The 17,016-nt window shown below is 34.5% G+C and overlaps 2 protein-coding genes across 2 annotated transcripts; both read left to right on the forward strand.

The window, feature by feature from the left end:
* The first annotated feature begins 4,298 nt into the window (after nt 1-4,298).
* On the forward strand, nt 4,299-5,213 carry LOC141509198 (olfactory receptor 14A16-like). The gene has a single exon (XM_074218547.1). It carries the CDS (start codon nt 4,299-4,301, stop codon nt 5,211-5,213), a length of 915 nt encoding a protein of 304 aa, XP_074074648.1.
* Nucleotides 5,214-15,943: 10,730 nt separating this feature from the next.
* Nucleotides 15,944-16,747, forward strand: LOC141509203 (olfactory receptor 14A16-like). The gene has a single exon (XM_074218557.1). The coding sequence runs from the start codon at nt 15,944-15,946 to the stop codon at nt 16,745-16,747; it is 804 nt and encodes a 267-aa protein (XP_074074658.1).
* Nucleotides 16,748-17,016: the final 269 nt, after the last annotated feature.

A 17,016-nucleotide genomic window follows, 5' to 3' on the forward strand; every position in this document is an offset into this window, starting at 1 on the left:
ATTGAGTTGTGTATTAATAGTAAATGTTTCAACTGATTTAATTTTTTATAATATTGTTGAAATTTATTGTTTTAACTTTATCCCTTCACTTGTTCCTCCCTAGAGAGTCAATACTTAGTTCAAAAAATGATAAAGGAACAGAGGAAGTAGGCAGGAGAAAGGCTATAAGGAAAAAATTCAGCAAAATATGGAAAATATTTCTAACAAGGTAGGCAATGTTCTACATCCCTTGATCTCACATTTACTATGAAGAAAGGGAAATGTCTTTTATTCTCTTTTCTCTAGTCTCAAGCCCACCTCTTCTAGTTCAAGTATTTATTTTTTCTGTTTTTTTTAAATGATTTTCTATTATTGTTCATTCCTTTTACTGTTCTCTAGGTTCTTGAGAGACAATTTTGAAATTTTTATCATCAAAAATTCAACTTCAGAAATCCACAAAAAATAGAAATCAGGTCTTGGTTTACAGTTCCATAGTCAATATTTCTTTTCAAATACTGTAATTTTAAAAGGATTAGAAAAAAATATAAAATTGTTTCTAAAACTTTTAAATTTGTAATGAGTACTTCTGTACTCCAGAGAAGCAAGTTTTATTAACACACCTCTCCTATTTTCTTGCTTTGTTTACATTAATTTTTGATTTTCATGTCTTTCCATTTTTCAATCAAAATATCTTAATAGCATTTAATAGTCCAGATCATTCATGTACCAAAATATTTTCAAGACTTCCCATCATGGATAGACATCAAAGTTTTCCCTTTTTTATTTTGTTTTTATTCTTGAAATAAAAACAGCTGATATCTGAATTTTCATGTTGATAAGATCTTTCTGCTTTTCACTTGACCTTTGATATCTATGAATCATGAGAGGATGGATGTTCTAGTGATTTTCTCCTCCATGTTGCAAATTGCTTCTTAGAAGTTCAGGAATACCAAGCAACCCTGATGAAATCAACTAATCCCATTTTTATCATCCTTTTTAATTTCTTGGTGGTGAACCGTAAAAGTGATTTTTACTTCTATTATTTTATTTATGAGTTATTTGCATCAATCATTCTTTTTTAAATTTCATTTATTTTCACCAATATGCACATATATATTTTAAATTACAAAATTTCCTTCCACTGTCCTTTCCCCTCAGTGACAGTCAGGTTAGCATTGCACATAGATAATTTAATAAACATGTTTACAGAGTAGAAATTTTCAGTATGAAGAACTGGGATTAGGGGAAAGAGATGCATAAGAGATAAGTTTTACAGTGTGTTCATTAGACTCAGAAGGGTTTTTTGTGAGTTTTGTTTTGTTTTAATTTTCTTCCTCTGGATGGTGATAATATAGTCCATAGCCAAGCTAATACAATTGTTCTACCTCAATGCACTGCTGAGAGGAGCTGCTTCCATCAAGGTTGTGGAACAATAAGTCTTAAAAGATTTTCAGTTCTTTTGAGATCTCTTCTTTTCTTTGACCATTCAAGAATCAGGAAAAGATTCATGAGTTAACAAATTTATTTCCATTATTAAGAATTTAAGCTTTAAAAAATTATTTCCATGAATTATTTCACTTAAATCATAATAACTGAATTTTTTTTTTTTAGATTCTGACAAGGCAAATGGGGTTAAGTAGTTTGCCCAAGGCCACACACCTAGGTAATTATTAAGTGTCTGAGACCAGATTTGGACCCAGGTGCCCCTGACTCCAGGGCCGGTGCTTTATCCACTGCACCACCTAGCTGCCCTATAACTGAAATTTTTATTCTCATTTCACAAATGAAGTAATGTAGGCTGAGAAAGGTTAGATGACATGCTCTAGGTGAAACAGCCAGTGAGTAACTGAACAAATTATACATTTGGGTCCTCTTGTCTCCGAGGTCAATGCTCATTCTTTTCAACAATACTGCCTACGTCATCTGAAATTTTCAGAACAATGTTAGGAAAATAATTATTTAGTAGTAATGAGGCTGGGGCATGCCGAAACACAGTACTAGCTCAAGTATACATAGTTCAGGGTTCTCTGAATGACCAGCTTGGAAAAATTATAATAGCCAGTAATAAAATAATGATAATAGTAACTTGCATTTCTACACCATTTTAAGGATTGCAAAATAGTAGACACACACAGCTCCTTTATACCTCACAAAAACACTGGGAAACAGAGTCTAATATTATTTCGGTTTTTTTAATCAGAAAACTAAGGCAGAGGAAGAGTAAATGACTTGTCCAAGGTCAAAAAGAAACATAGGTAGATAGGTTGTAGACAAATAGAGTGAGAGAGAGACAGAGATAGACAGAGACAGAGAGAAGAATGGATTGATGGATGGATAAATGAATGGATGGATGGATAGATTATAATTCCATCTTGACCATCTGTACCTACCCATTGTATCAATGAACTAACTCAGTCATTTCAAATTGGTAGAATAAAGGGAAATGGAATGATTTAAGGAAAATAACTACAAATTCTCCACCAATTTCTTCAATGCAATTGATTCTACAACTATTAAATATTCTGTGTTTTAATTCACTTTTTTCTGTCTTGTGCCCTTTGGTAACCTGGTAAAACCTCTAGATCTCCTACTGGGATAATGGTTTAAATTATTGAAGCAGATGCCAAATTTCAGTTAGATGCTAATGAAAATAAACAGATTTATTCCCACCAAGTTTACAAGCTAGATGAATTTAATGACAATTCCTTTGAAAGTCCATAGGTAAGAATCTTTCACTAAAACTTTGATTAGGTGAAGGAACTGGGGATATTAATCCTGGAGATGACTTGAGATGAAGCAGCAGGAGGAAATAGGAAATCACAACTATGTTGAAATATTTGAAGTCTTCTTTTATTATGAAAAGCCAGTGTATTCTTTTTGGAGCCAGAGCATAGAACCCAGAGTTATGTAGGAAATTGAAAAAAAACAAATTTAATCTGAATGTCAGCAAGAACTTCTCTCTAATCCAAGCTCTGCATAATGGAGTAGACTGATACTTAGTACTTGGTTTGGTCATTAAGGAAATGTTAGTTCTTCTGTGAAAAAGTCACAGACAGGTGATTATGCTCTCAGTTGTCATTTTTCCCCACATGACCTCTATGCACTAATTTAAGGCAATCAATATCCTGTGATATATATGGTATCTTTCTTCCTTGATGACCTCATCAATACTATCTTCTTCAACCCTCTGAATTTCTATCTTATTACTCCATCTTGTCTCTGCATTTTTGAACATGAAAAAAAATGGATAAAAACCTTTTGGTCACTACTTTGATTGAGTCCATGGATACCTTTTTCAAAAATACAGTGAAAGAGAGAAAGAGAGAAAAAAGAAAAAAAGAAAGAAAGAAAGAAAGAAAGAAAGAAAGAAAGAAAGAGAAAGACAAAAAGAGGAAGCAAGAAAGGAAGGAAGGGAAGAAGGAAGGAAGGAAAAAATGTAAGAAAGAAAGAGGGAAAGAAAGAGCAAAGGAAGAAAGGAAGGAAGGAAGAAAGGGAAAACAAAGAAAGAAACAAAAATACAAAGTAAGAAGAATGGAGTTATGTTTAAAGACAGAAGGATGGAAAGAAGGACAGAGAGAGAATAAGAGACTATCTAGCACATACTAGGCAAAAATATAAATGCATATTTCATTTCATTAGTATCTTCTCTTTCATTTTACCCATTCTTTGAATTTTAAAGTACTGTTTAAATGTCAGTTGGTACCTGGAAAATAATGTGGAATTCATGGGAATTAATCACTGTCATCTCTCAAGTTCTGTTTTGGTTTATTTGTTTTGTTTTGTTTTTCCTTGTCTTTTGTGCCTGGAGCAAGAATATTATGGAGATGGAAGTCTCAATAAGATTGAAAAATCTTTTTTCTCTGGACACTCAATGTGCATCCTAACATTCTATAGCTATATCCTCTATTCTCTGGTTTACACGTCGCTTCAGTTCCATTCTTCTTCTTTTGAAGTCAAAATTCTGACCTCAAAAAGTCCATGACCTGCAGGGTTTCTCATTTTTATATCTTGGTTTTTTAAACAAAGGACAGCTCTAATGAGACTCTACTGGATTGGCAGGGCTGAGACATAGTCACTCAAACATTCCCTTATAAAGGGCAGTACACCTCTTCAGCTGATTTGTCTCAATGTTGATTGACTTCTTAATGCAGAAGTTCATAAGAAAGGAAAATGTCATTAAAGATTACCCAGGAGGACTGACGTCTCTTTGACTATTTTGAAATTAAAAAGTATTTCTATGATTCAAATCCCAGTCAGAACTAAGTTTGAATTTCTCCCTGATGCCTTCACATTTTTCCTTCTGTGTTCCTAGGAAGACAATGCACAATCAAACAACCATCACATCCTTCCTCCTTATGAACTTCTCTGATAACTGGGAGCTGCAGATCTTACATGCTATAATTTTCTTCCTGATTTATCTGGCAGCCCTGATGGGGAATCTGCTCATTATCCTTGTCACTACCATTGATCATCACCTTCAAACTCCTATGTACTTCTTTCTGAAGCATTTGTCTTTCATAGATCTCTGTTATATTTCCGTCACAGTTCCCAAGTCCATCCTCATGTCTCTGACTCACAGGAATTCCATCTCTATCACTGAATGTGCTACCCAGATATATTGTATTGTTTTGTTTATCAGTGCTGAGCTGTCCCTGCTGACAGTGATGTCCTATGACCGATATGCAGCCATATGCCATCCCCTGCAATATGAAATCCTCATGAACAGAGGAGCCTGTGTACAAATGGCAACTGCTACTTGGGTCAGTGGAAACCTTGCAGGCATCATGCACACAGTCAGCATTTTCTCTATACCCTTCTGTAAAGCCAATGTCCTTGGCCAGTTCTTCTGTGAGATCCCTCATCTGCTCAAACTCTCTTGTTTACAGCCTAATTTAGCTGAAATTGGAAGTATAATTACAACTACAATTTTGGGTCTTGGCTGTTTTTTCTGTGTTGTTACCTCTTATGTCTACATTTTCTCCACTGTTCTAAGGATGCCATCTATAGACGGCAGGTCCAAAGCATTCTTCACATGCCTGCCCCACCTCGTTGTGACTATGGTATTTGTTACCACTGCCTTTGTTGCTCATGTAAAACCCACCTCTGACACTCCTTCCCTTACTGACTTATTGGTGTCTGTGTTCTATGTTGTGGTACCCCCCACCCTCAACCCTGTCATCTACAGTTTGAGAAATAAGGACATGAAGGAAGCTCTGGGAAAGTTGTTGAGGTAGAAACTTCCTTTTCTATAGTAGATGACATCAAAGGTCTTTGTTTTATCTTGATTTCTAATTTATTATTGTGTCAAATGAAATAATATTAGGGAAAAATGTTTAGCAATAATTTTGACTAATTATGAACCAAGATATTAGCTGCATTATTAAAATGAATTGTATCAAGGCAACAGAAATTTATTAAACATTACTGTGTAAAAAAGAATTTACTAAACAATAGTATGTAAAAAAAACCTAATGAAGTCTGGGAGACTAACAGAAATGCAAGGAAAAGATTGTGGTGGTAGGCAGGAGGCCTGAAAGTTGCCCACTGTGCTATGAAGATGTAATCTTCACACAGGTTCTTCTCTTCATGATGACTGCATTGTGTAGCAGATGGCATTTGGCCACATAACAGTTATAGAACATCCCTGTAAGCAAAGCTTATTCTGTACATGCAAAGAAAAACACTAAAAATGCTTTCATAACATCCTTGGAAAGGAATATACTTTTTTCTTGGTCAGGGTATTACTGATGAATTTGGGAATAGTGACAGATGTGTAATAGAGATCTCCAAAGGACAAATGCTTCAGAAAGGAGTACATGGGCATGTTAAGCTGCTTATAAAATATAGAAAGGGCAATGATGAGGAGATTTTCCAGTAGGGCACCCAGAGAAATCACTAGGAATACCACAGCATGCAATACATGCAGCTCAAGATCTCAGAGAATCCCAAGAGCATGAATTCAGTCACCACAGTGGCATTGGTCATTCTTTGTTTAGGAGGAGAAAAAGAAAGAAATGAGGTATTAAACCCTTCGTGGGCACATATAGATACACAAGAGTCCTACAGACTACTGGCCATACCAAAATGCAAACAGCAGTCATCATTCAGAGCAACAATCTTTGTGGAAATTTGACATGGCTTCCACCAGTGCTGACATGACAACATCCTAAATTGACATTAAAGAATAAGGATTATTATCTGCTTTGCTGCTTCATCCCAAATACCATGGAACCATTCTATGTGACTTGCAGGTGAAAAGTTCTTGATATTTTATTATTCCCCAATAAAACATGAGCTCCTAAAGAGAAGTGCTGCCTGGCTTTTTTTTTTTTTTGCATCTCCAAAGTATAAGATGTGATAATCATTTAGAAATTGCTATTTCATTCATTCATTAATTCATTCATATTATAGAAAATTCAAACTGGAAAATTTCACTCAAAATCATTGAGTTGAAATTCTTCATTTTACAGAATACAAAAAATACTCGATTGGAATGGAGCATTTTGATCAAGCTAAGGTCAATATTAGCAAGTGACAGTGCCAAAATCATTTAGTGAAGGTGTATAATTTTGGTCAAGAGTAGTTTAAGATCTAAAAAAAAAGTAAAATTCTACCTTTTCAAATCTATTTTATGTGATTCTTGCAAGACAGTATTGATATGAAATAGGGATACAAAATGGAACTTTAGTTTTGTTGGTAACAGTAACTACCAGATGAAGAAAATCCAGTGCAATTTATACTTAGCTCTTGGAGAGTTTTCTGAAATACAGAGGAAAACCTAGCTTCTTCTGGGATCACACAGCTAGGAAATATTAAAATTTGCACTTGAAACAATGTCTTCCTGACTCTTAAGTTGCCTTTCTATCCAATCCACTCATTTAATATGAAATAATATATTACAAATACATAGAAAAATAAGGCAGATAAGGCAGAAATGATGTCCAAAATAATTGAGTAATTCCTAACTGGAGGAACCAAAGAAGAGGATTTGGAGAAATTGATATTTGAGCTGAGTTTCAATAAACTGATAAAGAATTCATTAGTGGGAGGCAGAATATCTTACAACTGTGATGGTTCAAGAAAGAGTCACTGAACTGGGAAAGTGATTGGACTATGTAAAGAGTGATGTCAAATAACAATCTTGGCAGGTACATAAAAACGTAGGTGGGTATAGGACGGAAATGTTAGGGTTGTTCCTGATTGCAGAGGACTTTGAATGCCAACCAGACATTTTTGAGGAGATGGGAGGACTCAGCTGAGGTTTCATATCACAGATCTTTGCACATCAAATTCTTCTGGATAAAGAAGAGATGTGAATTAATGGATCAGATTCAAATGGGTGGATTTTTCCTTCAGGTTTTCTTTTAAATAAAGAAGAAAATATAATTTAAAGACCACAGACAAGGAGTCATAACAGGGTGAAGTTAGGGCATTATGAGTACTATAAATTCCATGAATTACATTATATTCCATTATATTACAAGGTGAAAGAGAGAGATAATCTTGAGGATATAAATTGGACTTTAATGTGTGAGTCTTTGAATGCCAATGCAAGGAAGCTAGGTTTCATTTTGTAGATAATGTGGAGGGACCATAAGGTTATTTTGTTTATTGGTATGTGTAGTTATGGAGTCACATAGTGTCTAGTCTTTGTATAAGATAGAACAATCTGGCAGTGATTTATAGTACAGATTGGAATAGAGATCAATAGGAAGAGAAGAATTATATTTTTGCTATACTGTAGTCCATGGAAGAAATGGAATATTGACAGTAAAAATAGGAAAAATGGAGTGAAAATATAGAAGAGCAAGGAAAAGAATCTACTTCCTTTACTTAGAGTTTGGGGAGGTTGGAGTTTGAGATTTCTATCATTGCAGAAAGTAGTATAAACCATCAAATGGGATTGTCATTTGGTTTGATGAAATGGTTTTCTGTATTACAAGGGAAGACTCCTTTTGGCTAATTGGGGTAAAATGAACAGCTCTCAAATAAAAAACATAAGGTATCAAATACACCTTTACAAAGGAAAATAAAGGAGAGATATTGCAGACTTGTTATCAGCACAATTTGGCAAATATTTTGATGAGTAGACTGAGAGAAAGGAAGAAATTAAATGTCACACATAGTCCTTGAATGAAAGTGAATGGAAGACTGAATTACAAATAAAAATAATATAATATATTATATATGCATATATAAGATGTCCATAGAGATGAACATTATATAACTGATAATAGTAACTGAGAAATTACAAATTGGGGATAGAATTATAAGTTTACTTTGTGGGAATTTTCTGAATGCAACTGGAAAACTAATCTTTGAATTTGAGAGAGGGAACATTTTAGCAAACAATCAATCAAGATCAACCAAGTAATATTTATCAAAGTGCCTACTATGTACCAATCTGTGCAAAAAAAAATTGAAGACGCGATCATAAATCTCCTTGAGAATCTTACTTCCTATAAGCTATAGAATTCATAGCCATAGCTCAATAAGAGCTAGTTTCCACTACTTTTTTCTCACTGTGTGGCTAATACCTTTAGATTGATTATGAATCACACATGGAAGTAGAGATTCTTTTCCTTTCCATGACTTGATAAATCAACAAAATGCATTCTACAGAGAAGAAGAGTGGTGGAATCACTCTGTCTTCCTTTTCAACTCCCCTTAATGGCCACAATGTTGGTAGGAAAACTTTATTGGGGAGGTAGTGAATTCATAGTCTTTCACTTTTGACTCTTCTTTCCAAAAGATCATGGAAAAGACTGGGGAAGCATATCTGTTTTCTCTTCCACTCTGAGGAGTTGATGATGTCTACATTGGAACAAAAGGTACCTCAGAGCTATGTGACTCAGATCACTTAATGAAGAAGCTTTGTTGGTCATTATGATCAGAGAAGGATCATATGGAGGGGACATATTTAGCCTGGTAATTGAAATATACAATTGACCTATGCCAACAGTGGAATTTTAACAGTTTTAAGACAAATAGTACATGAATAATAATCATTTTTTAATAATGCCAGCATTTTAATAAAGGGTTTCCATTTGGTTGTCTCTCTCTTAGACCACAGATAATCATGGTAGTGGAATCATGACTTATATGCCAATTGGATGTAGGGTGGAAATCAGCTATGGTAAAAAATTAGTGAGAGATGTTACAAAGAAAAGTGAGTTTATTTCAATAACAGACTGAAAGTGGCATCGTGTCACTCTTGCACAGAGCAACTGTCATCATGTGCCAACCACACTGTCTAAGCTATCTAAGCAAAGAAGACCTATTTTTAAGTTGATTGAATGGAATTCACATTTGACTTGAGAAAATTTTGTAGGCCTGGGTGTAGTCAAATAGGTCAAAAGATTTGCTCAACCTTCAAAACTAAGGTCTTGAAAGGAGAATAAAAGAAATAGGGGGAAATCTAAGTTAATTAAATCATTATTTGTTAATAATTATTTCCCTCACAAAGAAGTTAAGCATCCAGGGCAAAAATGTAAAGGGCATACACATAGTGATAATACTTCTAGCTAGGACACAATAATGTTCAAGTAAATTGCCTTGAACATTAAATATAAGTAGTCCTAGCATAATTTACATGCTAGTTTAGTGAAACAATGAGACCTGACAGCATCCAAATACAGGTTTGCTATATACATATGTTCTCCTTTTCTGATATTTCTTCAAAATTATCTTCCAAAACACTTCAATAATTCCTATTAGAAAAAGTATCCAGGATTTCATGGAATGATTCCTTCTTCATGCCATAGAAAGTGGGGTGAAAAGATGAGCTGCAGTCAGAGTCATTCCCCAATCACAAGTCATAGAAAAGGTGCTGTGATCATAAGGGCAAGAACAGTAATCTTTTGAGAATAATCATAGCCCCCCATAAGACTCTTTTTTCCACTTTGAGAAATCAGTCCCTATGCATTCTGTTATGATAAAATTGAAAAGGCTCCAACCCAAAAGATGAGATCATTTTTAATCTCTGAAAAAATAAAGACGATTGTGGTCTAAGGGCAGATAAATATTAGATATATAATGTTTGAAATATTTCTCTTATAGTCAAGTGAGAAGACTCATTTATTTATCTCAGAAATTCCCAGTGGTTTCTAGACTTAGATATCCCACAGATTTTCCATGCTCACTATTTTCTGGACATGCAAGGTGAGGAGAAATGATATCTCTATCCATTCAGTTAAAGATTGGCCTGCCAATTAAGTAGGCATTTGAGTGAACTCGCAGAAACCAGACTTTATTTTAATTGGTATTTATGCTAGAGAACATAAATTATAATGACATTTTTTGATAATGCATTTCTTCCCAATATAGAAGGTCATAGAAATAAGTAGGCAAAACTATTTTAAAGAATTCTTAAACTTGAGCAACAAAATGTAGAGAGAGAAAGGAAGCTTTGCAGGCTGAGAGATGTGATTTCATGTCCCATCTCTTGTACACATGGAACAGAAGATACTGAGATGGTTTTTTAAACTCTCATTGCCTTAGGCAACTCAGCAAAACTCTAAGGTTCACAAAATTTGCAGATTTGCATTAGAGAAGATTTACCTCATGTTGAAGAATTCAAATTCAAGAAAAATGACTTATAATGACTTACAGTACATGGATATTTCCATGTGGGCAGAAATTAAAAAGAAATTACAACTGTAGATGATATTAGAGATAGAAATATCAGATTCAAATATAATATTTCTAAGTGAAAATTCTATCATTTCAGTTCAGAAAGTAATGAAACCCTGACTTCACACTGTAAAGCTTTTGTTTGTAACCTTCATTAAACCAGTACTGCTTGAAGGTTAGAAGATAAAGAATGGTGTCAAAATGACTGAAGATACCAGCTCATATCATTTACAAAATTGGAATCTGAGGAATAACAAAGGAGAAAAGACTTGCTACAGTGTAAGGGTTGGAGTTGATTGACTCATTGAATAAATGGCCTTACAACACACCACCATAATTAACTTTAATAAAAGGGTTGAAGGAATAATTGCTTGAAAGGTTTAACCAACCCTCCCATTAATTAAAATTACAGTAAAACAGGTAGACCTGGAAGAAATCTTAGAAGTCAATAAGTTTGTCTTCTTCATATTGGAGATGAGATAAATGAGACTCAGAGAAGAAAAGTAAGCTCACACTGGGAAGAAAAAGTCAGCGGTGAAGTATGACCCAAGTTCACTGACACCCAATACAGTCTTCTCATTGCATGATGTTCCCCATAACAGCAGGAAACATCTTCTTATGAAACAAGCATATTATGAATGTTTTCTTGTAATCAACAGACTTTGTCACATTGAGATGTATAATAATAGTAAATGTTTCAACTGGTTGAATTTTTTTTTATAATATTGTTGAAATTTCTTGATTTAACAATAATTTCTGCTCCAACTTTATCCCTTCACTTGTTCCTCCCTAGAGAGTCAATACGTAGTTCAAAAAATGATAAAGGAACAGAGGAAGTAGGCAGGGGAAAGGCTGGAAGGAAACAATTCAGCAAAATAATGAAAATATTTCTAGCAAGGTAGGCAATATTCTCCATCCTTTGATCTCACCTTTACTATGAAGAAAGGGAAGTGTCTTTTGTTCTCTTTTCTCTAGTCTCAAGCCCACCTCTTCTAGTTCTAAGTATTTCTTTTTTCTGTTTTTTAAATGATTTTCTATTATTGTTCATTCCTTTTACTGTTCTCTAGGTTTTTGAGAGACAATTTTGAAATTTTTATCATCAAAAATTCAACTTCAGAAATCAGCAAAAAATACCAATCAGGTCTGGGTTTATGGTTTCATAGTCAATGTTTCTTTTCAAATACTGTAATTTTAAAAGGATTGGGGAAAAAATCTAAAAATGTTGCTAAAGCTTTGAAATTTGTCTTGAGTAGATTTTTACCCTGGAGAAGCAGGTTTTATTAATACACCTCTACTATTTTATTGCTCTGTTTGAATCACTTTTTGTCTTTTCATATGTCTTTCCATTTTTCAGCCACCATATCTTAATAACATTTAATGGTCCAGTTGATTCATGTACCAACATCTTTTCAAGCATTCCCACCCTGGATGGACATCAAAATTTTCTTTTCTTTTTTGCAACAACAAAAAGTACGGCTATCAGTATTTTCTTGTTGAAATGATCTTTCTGTTTGTCACTTGACTTTCTTTTGTGTCTATGACTCACAGTGGGACTTTGCTGTGGGAGAGGATGGATGTCTAGTGATTTTCTTCTCCAAATTGTAAATTGCTTCTTAGAAGTTCAGGAATGCCCTACCAACCCTGCTGAAATCAACTAATCTCATTGTTGTCATCCTTCTTATTTTCTTGGTGGTGAAACCTAAAAGTGATTTTTATCTGTATTCTTTTTATTTATGGGTGATTTGGATCAATCATTCCTTTTTTACCTTTATTTATTTTCACCAATATGTACATATATATATATATATATATATATATATACATATATATATATATATATATATATATATATATATATATATATATTTAAATTGCAAAACTTTCTTCCACTGTCTTTTCAAACACCTCTCCTCAGTGGCAAACAGTCAGGTTAGCATTGTACATGGATATTTTCATAAACATGTTTGCAGATTAGTAATTTTCAGTATGAAGAATTTGGACTGGGGAAAGACATACAGAAGACATAAGTTTCATAAAGTGTTCATTAGATTCTGAAGGGTTTTTTGACTCTTGTTTTATTTTTCTTCCTCTGGATGTTGATAATATAGTCCATAGCCAAGCTGATACAGTTGTTCTAGCTCTTTGAATTGCTGAGAGGAGCTGTTTCCATCAAGGTTGTGGAAAAATCAATCCTGAAGGTTTTGCAATTCCTTTCAGATCTATTCTTGTCTTTGACTGTTCAAGTATCAGGAAAGAATTCATGGCTTAACAAATTTATTGCTATTGTTAAGAATTTATGTGTTCAAAAATTCTTTCTATAAATAATTTCACCCAAGTATTATAACTGAAATTATTATCCTCATTTCACAAATGAAGTAATGGAGGCTCAGAAAGGTTAGATGACATGCTCTAGGTGAAACAGCCAGTGAAGGAAATTTTAAATTTGGGTCCTCTTGTCTTCAAGGGCAATATTCAGTCTTTTAAACAATACTCCTTCTGTGATCTGACCTTTTCAGGTCAGATATTGTGAAAAGAAATATTTAGTAGCAATCAGGCTGGGGCATAGTGAAACACAGTTCTAGGTATCCATGCCTCAGGGTTCTCTGAATGACCCCCTTGTAAAATAAAATAGCTATTAATAAAATAATAATAATGATAGGAATAATAACAAGCATTTCTAAAACACTTTAAGGATTGTAAAACAGGAGACAGAGCTCATTTAAAGCTCACAACAACACTGGGAAACATTCTAATATCTCGATTTTTTTTAAATAAGAAAACTAAGGCAGAGGAGGATTAAATGGCTTGGCCAGGGTCTTAAAGAAAAATAGGTAGATAGGTACATAATTAGAGAGAGTGACAATAACAGAGACAGAGAGAAGAATGAATGGATGGATGGATAGATAGATGGATAGTTGCATGAAAGAATGGATGGATGGATCATAATTTCAACTTGGCCATCCTGTGCTTACCCATTATATCAATGAACTGACTCAGTCATTTCAAATTGGCAGAATCAAAGGAAAGAGGGTATGATTTGGGGAAAATAACCTACAAGACCTCCACCAATTACTTCTATGCAATACGTTCTACAACCATTAAATATTCACTTTTTAAATTCACTTTTTAGTGTCTTTTACCATTTAGCAAACTGGTAAAATCTCTGGACCACCTATTGGGATGTTTTCAAATTATTGAAGGAGATGCTAAATTTCATTTAGATGCTAATGAAAATAAACCAATATATTCCTAACAAGTTTACAAGCTACATGAATTGAACAACAATTCCTTTGAAAGTCCATGGCTAAGAATCCTTCAATTAAGCTTTGATCAGTTGAAGGAACTGGGGATATTAATCCTGGAGATGACTTGGATGAAGCAGCAGGAGGAAATAGGAAATCAAAACTATGCTGAAATATTTGAGGTCTTCTTTTATTATAAAAGGTAATTTTATTCTTTTTGGTATCAGTAAATAGAATGCAGAGAATTATGTAGGAAATTTCAAATTTAATCTGAATGTCAGGAAGAAATTCCCTATAATCCAAGTTCTGTAAAATGTAGTAGAATGATAATTAGTGGTGGATTGGGTCATTATAGTAAGAGTATATATTCTTCAGTGAGGAAGTCATAGAGTGGCAATTTTTCTCTTACTTGTCAATTTTTCCCTCGTGACCTCTGCACACTGATTTAACGCAAGTCAATATTCTATGATATGTATTGTGTCTTTTCTCCTTTTTGACTTCATCAAACCTATCTTCAATCCTCTAAATCTCTCCCTTACTCCTACTTCTTTTCTCTGCATTTTTGAATATGAAAAAATTAGTACAAATGCCTTTTGTTCACTACTTTGAGTCCATTGGATACCTTTTTTAAAAGAGAGAGAGAGGGAGAGGGAGAAAGAGAGAGAAAGGAAAGAAGGAAGATGAAAGAAAGAAAGAAAGAAAGAAAGAAAGAAAGAAAGAAAGAAAGAAAGAAAGAAAGAAAGAAAGAAAGAAAGAAAGAAAGAAAGACCCTGAGTATTGAAACCTGTGAACTTTTGCCTAAATTCTGCTCCTAAGTTTCTGCCTGGTCATCTATCAGACCATGCAATGGGGGAACCTCCCCAAGGACTTGCATTAAATGATAACATGCCACACTATCTCAAAACAACCAGCAGATGCTTGGAACTCCCCTACTGAACAATATATAAGGTCTCTCCTCACTTTACTCGGGGTTCCAGGATCCTAGGCCTGTCGTAGGACAGAACCCTAGCTTGAGCTAGTTTAATAAACCCTTGCTTTTGCATCTCCATTGTGTCGAGTGCCTCTGTTCCATAATTGGGGACTTTTCTCAGACCCTAACAAGAAGAAGCAAGCAAGGAAAGAAGGAAGGAAGAAAAATGTAAGAAAGAAAGAAGGAAAGGAAGGAAGAAAGCAAGGGAAAACAAAAGAAGAACAAAGTAATGTATAAAGGAAGAAGGAAAGAAGGAAAGAAAGAGAGATTGAGAAAGAAAGAAGCTGAGACAATCACTAGCACATAGTAGGCAAAATATAAATGCATAATTCATTTAATTAATATCCTCTGTTTCATTTAAACCATTCTTTGAATTTTATTAGGCTATTTAAATATCAATTTATACCTGGAAAATGATGTGGAATTCCTGCCAGACAATTTCTGGAATCTCTCCAGTTTTGTTTTGTTTATTTTGTTTTGTTTTTCCTTGTCTTTCCTGCCTGGAGAAAGAATACTATGGAGATAGAAAGCCTAACAAGACTGAAAAATGTCTTTGCTCTGGACACTCATTATGCCTCCTAAGATTCTGTAGATATATCCTCTATTCTCTGATTTGCACTGCTTTTGTATTCCATCCTCCTTCCTTTGAAGTCAAAGTTCTGACTTCAAGGACCCTTTGAGTTATTATCTGCAGGATTTCTCCAATTTGTATCTTGGTCTTTGAACCAATGGACATCTCAATTGAGACTCAACTCACACTCACACATTCCCTTATTAAGGGCAGTGCACAACATTAGCTATGAGTTGTCTCAGGATGATTGAGTCCAGGATGCAAGCAAAAGTTCATAAGGATGGAAAAGGTCATTAAAAATTACTCAGGGGACTGATGTCTCTTTTACTATTTTGAATTTAAAAAGTATTTCTGATTCAAATCCCCATCAGAACTATGTTTCAATGTCTACCTGACCCCTTCCCATTTTTTTCCTCCTTCTGTGTTGCTAGGAAGACAATAGACAATCAGACAATCATCACCTACTTTCTCCTCACAAACTTCTCTGATATCTGGGAGCTGCAGATCTTACATACTATAAATTTCTTCCTGATTTATCTGGCAGCCCTGATGGGGAATCTGCTCATTATCTTTATCACTGCCATCGATAAATGCCTTCAAACGCCTATGTGGTTCTTTCTAAAACATTTATCATTCATAGACCTCTGCTTTATTTCTGTCACAGTTCCCAAATCCATCCTCACCTCTCTGACTCACAGGAATTTCATCTCTATCACTGAATGTGCCACCCAGATATATTGTTTCATTTTGTTTATCTGTGCTGAGCTATCCCTGCTGACAGTGGTGCCCTATGACCGACATGCAGCCATATGCCATCCCCTGCAATATGAAATCCTCATGAACAGAGGAGCTTGTTTACAAATGGCAGCAGCTTCTTGGGTCAGTGGGAACCTTGCAGGCATCATGCACACAGTCAGCATGTTCTCTATACCCTTCTGTAAAGCCAGTGTCCTTGGCCAGTTCTTCTGTGACATCCCTCATCTGCTCAAACTCTGTTGTACACAGCCTAATTTGGCTGAAATTGGAAGCATTATTACAACTACAATTTGGGGTCTTGGCTGTTTTTTCTGCATGGTTACCTCTTATGTCTACATCTTCTCCACTGTTCCAAAGATGCCATCTACAGAAGACAGGTCCAAAGCATTCTTCACATGCCTGCCCCACCTCATTGTGACTATGGTATTTGTTACCACAGCATGTTTTGCTCATGTAAAACAAACCTGTGACACTCCTTCCCTTATTGACTTATTGGTATCTGTGTTCTATGTTGCGGTGCCACCCACTCTGAACCCTGTCATTTACAGCTTCAGAAATAAGGACATGAAGGAAGCTCTGGCAAAGTTGTTGAGATAGGAAATTCCTTGTATATAGTAGATAAAATCAAAGGCCTTTGCTTAATCTTGATTTCCAATTTGTTCTTGGTATTGTCAAATGAGATAATATTTGGAAAAAGTTTAGCATTGCTTTTCAGCTATTTATGCACCAAGATATTAGTTGGATTATTCAAATGAATTCTATCAAGGCAACAGATATGCATTAAACATTATTATGTAAAAAGAATTTACTAAACATTATGCAAAAAATGTTATTATCAGCACTTAGAATGCTAAAGAAAACATTAG

This window comes from Macrotis lagotis, chromosome 1 (assembly GCF_037893015.1).
Source record: "Macrotis lagotis isolate mMagLag1 chromosome 1, bilby.v1.9.chrom.fasta, whole genome shotgun sequence".
Taxonomy (NCBI): domain Eukaryota; kingdom Metazoa; phylum Chordata; class Mammalia; order Peramelemorphia; family Peramelidae; genus Macrotis; species Macrotis lagotis.